This window comes from Myripristis murdjan, unplaced genomic scaffold (assembly GCF_902150065.1).
Source record: "Myripristis murdjan unplaced genomic scaffold, fMyrMur1.1, whole genome shotgun sequence".
Taxonomy (NCBI): domain Eukaryota; kingdom Metazoa; phylum Chordata; class Actinopteri; order Holocentriformes; family Holocentridae; genus Myripristis; species Myripristis murdjan.
Genome location: NW_021941796.1, coordinates 8,804 through 16,573, shown reverse-complemented (window position 1 = coordinate 16,573; position 7,770 = coordinate 8,804). Strand labels below are relative to the sequence as shown.

Below are 7,770 nucleotides of genomic sequence, written 5' to 3'. Positions count from 1 at the left end.
TTAGAGTGTAACTGGTGTTCAGGTATTTACTGTGTGATTTTCCCAGAACTTATGTTGTAACTTTCATGTATGAATCTGTACTTATAAAAAAAAAAAAAAACCTGCTGGTTCCTACTGGTAATTCAAAAGGAACAGCAGAAGAAAACAAGGGAGTAACTCTAAAACATGGGCTGTATTATTAAGTGTTGATTTTCATACAGGCAAGGCAATTAAACTCTTAACACCTTGTTAATTAATTCTCATCTGTGCAACAGTTTGTTGCTCAATCTGTTACCTTTGCCCCCTTATTCTTCAGACCTGTCGGCATTAAAGTGGGAATGAGGTGAGTCGTAAAGAGTCGTGGAGAAGGTCGCAGAGAGATGTCCTCCGAGTCGCCCCTGTACTCCAGCCACGGCATCTGCTTCCAGTTGTTGGGATAAGCAGGAATACTGCTGTCTTGCTCCAAAATGGAGATGATGATATTTTGAGCCCATATGGTGCCTGAAAATAAAAAGCGCAAAGACAAATGGAAATGGCTGCTGCCTTATTATGACGATGCATTGAAAGCAAAAAGCATGCAAAAATGATGGAACTGATACTCACCTGACTTTGGATAAGTGACCAGGAATATATCACTGTCACGGATCTCAAAGCTTTGGAGTGAATCAATGTGATCTGCGCTGGTGTGTCTGTCAAAGGTGTAATTTTTATACTTGCAGAGGTAGTCGGTGATCTGCTCCATCATATGGGATCTCTGATTCGGCTACTCTGTCTGAGAGAGACACAGAGAGTCATCAAACACCTATATACTCGCAGAAAACCAAATAAAAAACATTGAATAAACATGAACTACATGTTTGTTTTTCCTAAAACTCTCTCATGCCAGTGGCTTAGTGGGTGTGGAAAACAAGATAGAAAAGTGAGAGCCAGAGGAAAAGTGAGGAGAACTTACTAAAGATTTAAGTCCATGGGTGAATTTGCCCCATCTCAAACTTCCACTTTTAGCAAACACTATGTTTTTCCACACAGTATGAAAATGTAAATCAAAGATCTGCATGGGACTCTTTTGTAACATTCCTTTACTAAACAGTTTCAAAGGTGCCACATTGACTGCCTTTTAAATGGGAAAAATGTTGAAATGCCTGTGACGAAGTGGGTGAGGTCCTTTCATTGCTCACCACTTGTCCCTTCTATGTTCACATCATAGTATTTTCATTTTGTAATAATTTACCATTGCTTTCATAACATTTCACCACTTACTGTCCCGGGTTTGTTTGTGTTAGAGGTCACTGATTCTTGAGAATTTGGATAAATCATGTCCCACTAAGAAAAATACTATTTCTGCTGGAAATTTACAACATTTTAATGAATAAAAGAATCAAGGGCATAATCAGGGGGTCCTTTGCACATTTGTAAGGTTCTTTTATAGGTTTATTTTTAATTTGTATTAATTTAATGATTATATGTTGGCCCATGGCCTACAAAACCAGTTGTCCTCGGATAGGAGATAATAAGTAATAATTTCATTGAATAATATATTTACCACATGAAAGAGTACATCATAATATGTATTAAAAAACTACAAACAATGAGTTTTGAACAATATTTACTATTATTTTGTGGTTGCTCAAAATGTGTCCCAGATATTCATCACCACCGTCAGATATATCTTTAAAAAATAATAATATAAAAACTACAAGGTCAACTACATTCCTGAGGAGCCCTTTCCAAACCTTCAGCTCTACTGCATGCTTCAAGACCACTCAGGCTCCTGGAAGTTTGCTATTTTCTCTTAAATCTCTTCATATTTTTGGACACTGCTACTGTCACAACCATAAATTGTCAACACCATCACTTCTGTATAAAAAATATTAAATTAGATTATGGAATAAATGTATACTTTTTAAGAAGAGGTCTGATGCAGGTAGCAACAGAGCGAAAACAAGCTGGCTAATGTGAACAACTCATGCTTATCATGTGAAAGAGCAGGTTTTTGTCACCACCGTCAGACGTCACCACCGTCAGGTTTTCTGTCTGACGGTGATGACTGAAGTCTGAAAAATGCTTATAACAGAGCTCAGGATTGTTATTTTTTGTACCAAATAGTTAAATAAAGTTGTTAATTAAGAAGCCATTGACTTGAGTGGTATAAATTTTGGAAATGTATGTTTTAATGAGGCCACTGTCACCACCGTCAGATTAGTGTCACCACCGTCAGAGGCAGTGATATTGGTTTTAAATGAATATGTTTACAATATGTTTCTTTGGTGCTGTTGTGTTATTAAAGTAATAGTCTCTTTAATACAAAAATATGTTTTTCAAATAAAAAAAAAAAAAAAAAAAAAAAAAAAAAATTACGGTGATGGTGTTGACAAAAACAAAGTAGCCTAATAACTGGAAAAACCTTTTTATATGAAAAAAAATGCAAAATGAGGAGGTTGCACCGGTACATTGCTGAACAGCCAAGACCTTGGCCTATAATGATATACCTTCAGATTTTGTAATTTAACACACTTTTTTTTTTTCAAAATCAAAACCTGTTTTATCCAAATTCCCAAGAATCAGTGAGTTATGTTACAGTTTACATCAAAGCGCAGGAGTAAATTAAAGCAAACACACAGTCTTTAGTTGATTTCAGTTACATTTATTAGGGTGCAGGTTTGAGTATTGCTTAATTGTTTGTTTCTTTGTCTGTACTCACCTTTGTTTGTTCCTGGGGTGTATTCAACGTAGACGTACCGGTACGTAAAGTCAATCTAACAGAAACAATAAAGCTCTGAACAACCTGTTGCAAGCCTTGGAAGTATGGAAGCCGAGAGGGCAATTCTCCTGGCGATTGTGGTGGAAGAACTGACTGAGGATGACATTACTCTAAATGGATCACGACTAACAGGGGCACTGCAAAAGACTTTGACCTCTGACAGAGCTGGATTTACTTTTACTGCGCCGACTCCGTTATGCTCGGTGGGGAAGAGCTATCCAACAGTGCCATGGTCCCAAGCATCTCCAAACGAAGCAACAAACGTCACTTCAAAACAAGAACATGAACTATTTTGTTCGTCTGCATGAGCACACTGAGAAACAGGCAAATGAAAAGAATGAGAAAATGCGGTGTGCGGCTGTAGGACAGGAGCCCTAACAATGGGATAAAGGTGAGGTTCCCTTGGTGCCTTTCTGATGAAGAAAACTGAGCAGGTGCCCTCTGAGATGCCCCTTCTAAGTGAGAAAACATCATCAAATGTCCTTACAACGGAGAAAGAAAAAAAAAAACAGTGGAGAAAAAGAGATGCAGAGCTCTATATTCTCCCATTCCAGGTGTCTTGCAGGGCCGGCTTTCCCAAACTGAGGCTGTGACTATATGTTTTTGCAAAGGGCCAGTAAGTTAGGCTCATATCTTGCTAGCATTTTGATGACATCTGCACTGTCCCTGTTGTTTTATTTTTCAAAGAACCCTTTAGGTCAGTTGTTAAAACTTTCATCCATTCCACCCGTATAGGTTTTAAGTGTTTTAGCCGAGGCATCCTACCACAGTGTGTGACCTGTGAGGATGGAAATACAGCAGACTGTCTTCAAGGAAATAAAGCAGAAATGTAAAAATCCTCCGCTATGGAATTATTTTAGAGTAATTTGCACAAAAAGCCTACAGGACTTTACAGTTTGGGTTGAATTGCTTTTTCACGAAAGGGTGCCTTTAGTATTGAGCTGCCCTGTGGTTACAGAATGCCAAAGACAAAGATTCAAAAAGAGCTGAAAATGTGTCCAGAGGCAGCTTGTCTTTGGCACGCTGGCTCCAAAGCTGCAGGAGTAAAATGAGAAATAAAGATAAAGGGATGAATGGCTGTAAATCCTCTCACTGCTAGCTTTATATTGGGCATTATATAGGGCTTTATATAGGGCATTGCTGGGCGGTTGCTATGGTGGTCTCGGTGGTTAAAGCAACTTAATGCTGGAGAAAAAAAAAAAAAAAAAAAAAAAAAAAAAACAGGTTTAAAATGGACTGCATTTCTAGTCTACTGATAACTCAAAATGCGTCAAGAGAAACTTGAACACACTCTGTTGGAGCCAGGGATCAAACTGGGAACCTTCCCATTACAAGACAGCCACAGTGCCTGATGAGCCACGGGGCCTCCTGGGAGAACCCTGTGTGAGAGAGACCTGTTCAACTGGCAGAGCCCGTTTTAAACATGACGCCGCTGGCTTCTGACATCTGTAACAGCCAAAGTACGTGTTGGGGGGGGGGGGAATACAAATTAATAAATACATAAATTTACAAATGAATGAATGAATGAATAAACAACAGTTACTCCTGAACACTCCCCTCACTTTTTTTTTAAAAACTGTTTGATGCATTTTGACCTTTAGAAGGAGATGCTGCTGTGTGGGCTGACAGATTCTCTCTGGTTTCATACATTTGGGATAGCTTTGTACAAATCTCCACAGTAGATTTCAGCCTTGGACCAAACAATGTTGAGCAACACATATTCCAACCAAAACCTTGATGTCCTTTAAACCAGTACATTAGCAATGACACCACACCATCCTCACTTAGCTGGAAATGTTGTGGACACCAAATCCATGCTGAGACCAGTCTCTGGAGCTCAGGGAGTCTAAGGAAGATTTATCTGTATTTATCTTATGTAATCTGTTGGTGTCTTTGATTTTTCAAAACACCCAAGCAACACCTTTTTTTTGAAACATTTGTCCACCCTCTTGTCTGAGACACAAGTTTGTTCAAACAGTTGTTCCCATACCGGGAGTCGAACCCGGGCCGCCTGGGTGAAAACCAGGAATCCTGACCGCTAGACCATATGGGATGTTATGCACCAAGCCATTCTGATTCCCATTATTCCAACAAATTCAAAACCTTGGCGTAGTGCTGCGCGGTATACACGGTATGACGGTAGAAACGATATAAATTGAGCCACGGTAGAGATTTGTGCTCTACCGTGGTATCGTCGATGATGTCATCGCATCTGCCACTGTGTGAAAATGGCCGCAAGCACAGTGACGGCGGAGAAGGAGGAGCTGGTCAAAAAAACGGTGCCACATCCATGATATGGACGTGGTTCAGGTTTAACAGGCGCAACTTGCTTTTTTCGTGGCCATTTGGGTGACTTGTGTGAATCGTGCAGATCCGATGAGTTTTTTTTTTTTTTTTTTTTTTTTTTTGACATAATAACAACTGCACCTGCACCGCACAAGCCAAAAGGCAAAGAAACTTTCCAGGCTACAGCAGCGCACTGACATAGATTGTGTAACTAGGCGAAGAGGTGCCACTCCGCTCTAGTTTCACTGGCTAACAGCAGTACACTGGCTTAGCTTGTCTTTAGAGAAGCGGTATCACTTCGGCTTATTTTTCATATTCAATCTGTGTTATCACATGCATACTACTGCTCATTCATTGGTAGTTGAATTGTTAGGTTTGTTTGATAAGTAATTTACATTTTTAAAACAAATAATAATTTAACATATTGTTAAAGTCAAGCTGACTGGCAAACATCTACTCCTTCAAGATAATTTATTATGTTCTACAACTCATAATACTACATACCGAGTGTTTGAGCAACATATCTCCTCTGTGCTACAAGAGATCCGTCGTAACCCCCCAAAGTCCTCCTGTCCAAAATTTTGCACTTTGGACTAGAGGAACCAAAGTTCAGTCTTTATGTTTGCAGCTAATTTTAAATATTATACCAAATGTTCTGTGACACTTTTTTGCACAAGAGAACTGTTTACAATATTCACTTTATTTTTGTGAGAATTTTTGTACTTCTAAATCCGTACCTCTCTTGTTCTTTTGCACAATAAATGCTCAAAAAATTACATTATATCTTTGCTTTTTTTGTTGTTATTGTTTTTAAAACAATTTAGCTTTGCAAAGGGTCTAAAAAACCCATTTAGAAACACTTCCATGATGAGTTTTACACTGCAACATTTATGCCGCTATATATACCATTACCGTGAGGGATGCAATTTATACCGTGATATGAATTTTTGGTCATATTGCCCAGCACTACCTTGGCGCTGGGATTCAAGGAACACCCCTCATATCAGTTTTTTAGGTTAAACCGTGATCTGTTTCCTGACTTTATATGTAAAATGGTGTTAAATTATGTTGTTTATGTTCAAATCAATCAATCAAAACCACCACGGAATTATTTAATTTAAAACATGACACTAATGTGTTTCTCACCAATTAAAACACATTGTTTCCTATACCAGGAGCTGAACCCAGGCTGATCATATGGGAGCTTGTTAACACCGCTCTAATTGATAAATGCCATATTCTCATCATCTAATATCATTCAAAACCCTGATATACTATGATTAAAGGAAACATTTCAGTGACTTCTAGAAGGGAGTCTGTCACATTAATCAAAGCAACTTGTGACAAATTAGAGTGAAGTTTTTCTGAGTCTAACAGAAATATAGTTGTGTACTTAGAATATTTCTCAAGAGCTAAATGGCTGCTTTGGAAACATTATTAGTGTGATTTTTTTCTTTCTGTCTTAGTTATGGTTAGCATCCACAACAATCCCTGAATTTATTTGTTGAGCTTTAGCCTTTACATACAGATATTCTAAAAAATAATGATCTCTGAGCCTCAGTGCCTACTAACAGAATTTCTGTTTTCACCTCTTCCATATTACAACCAAAACAGAGGCCCTTTCACCCAGTGCATTGGCAACAAAACCACACCATCCTCACTTAGCTGAAAGTGTCATGGACACCAAATCCATGCTGAGACTGGCTTCTGAGGAAGATTTGTTCAGTCTGTTGGTGTCTTTCATTTTTCAAAACACCCAAGCAATACCTTTCTGTTAGAAACACTTGTCCACCCTCTTGTCTGTGACACAAGTTTCTTCAAACATTTGTTCCCATACCGGGAGTCGAACCCGGGCCGCCTGGGTGAAAACCAGGAATCCTGACCGCTAGACCATATGGGACATTACACATCTTGGTGCTGGGATTCAAGGAAAACCCCTCATATGGGTTTTTAAGGTTAAACTGTGTTTCCTGACTTTATATGTAAAATTTCATTGAATTATGTAGTTTATGGTTTGGGGTAAATTTTATATTTATATTTATAACAACATTCAATAAACATGTTATAAATAGGATATGTAAAATATTTTCACTCCATAAAAGCAGATCTACACATTCTGATGGTTTCATAAATTCCAGTGTAATTACACCCATTCTAAAGACCACATTTATGTGAAAAACAGGAATCGTGGCCACTAGATGATATGGGAGCTCCCTAACACACATCACTCACAAACCCATGTCTTCAACAAATTACAAACCCTGGAACTGGGATTGAAGAAAACACCTCATAGTCTAAAAGTGACATTGGTGCAATAATGGTCACAAACAATTCCAGTTTTGTTTGGTCATCTTGTCCACCGTACTTACAATTACATATTTGACCCACAGATGATTTTTTTTATCATTATTTAATGAAGCCTTTATTTTATACAACAGTTCGATTAAACAAAGTAAAGCCATACCATCAAATCAGTGAAAGCTTCTTGGACCTCCAGTGCTTTCTATTGTTCACTTTTTCAATATTTTTCATTGATTACTCTCACTCCCAACCTTTTTAAAATGGCATCGCATTGAATAGCACAGTGTAATGATCAGATATCCCTTCATCCTGGACAGAGAGATTGGAAATCTCAACGTTCTTGGTGATGACCAGGTCCAACGTGTGGCCGTTTTTATGGGTTGGCTGATCCACATGTTGATTGAAACCAGATTCCCGCAGAAGGGAACAGAAGTTGGATGCGG

At 38.5% G+C, this 7,770-nt stretch overlaps 1 protein-coding gene and 2 non-coding genes across 3 annotated transcripts; all 3 read right to left on the bottom strand.

The window, feature by feature from the left end:
• Positions 1–274: 274 nt before the first annotated feature.
• LOC115356757 (amine sulfotransferase-like) lies at positions 275–743 on the bottom strand (the record flags this gene model as incomplete). The annotated part of the gene is made up of 2 exons (XM_030047988.1): positions 583–743; positions 275–480 (listed from the first exon to the last, which is right to left on the bottom strand). Coding segments are annotated over exons 1-2 (348 nt in total), but the record flags the coding sequence as incomplete, so codon positions are not given.
• Positions 744–4,721: 3,978 nt separating this feature from the next.
• On the bottom strand, positions 4,722–4,793 carry trnae-uuc (transfer RNA glutamic acid (anticodon UUC)). Its single transcript has one exon. It is a non-coding gene; the product is annotated as a tRNA-Glu (tRNA).
• A 2,061-nt stretch (positions 4,794–6,854) lies between these two features.
• trnae-uuc (transfer RNA glutamic acid (anticodon UUC)) lies at positions 6,855–6,926 on the bottom strand. Its single transcript has one exon. It is a non-coding gene; the product is annotated as a tRNA-Glu (tRNA).
• Between the last annotated feature and the right edge of the window lie 844 nt (positions 6,927–7,770).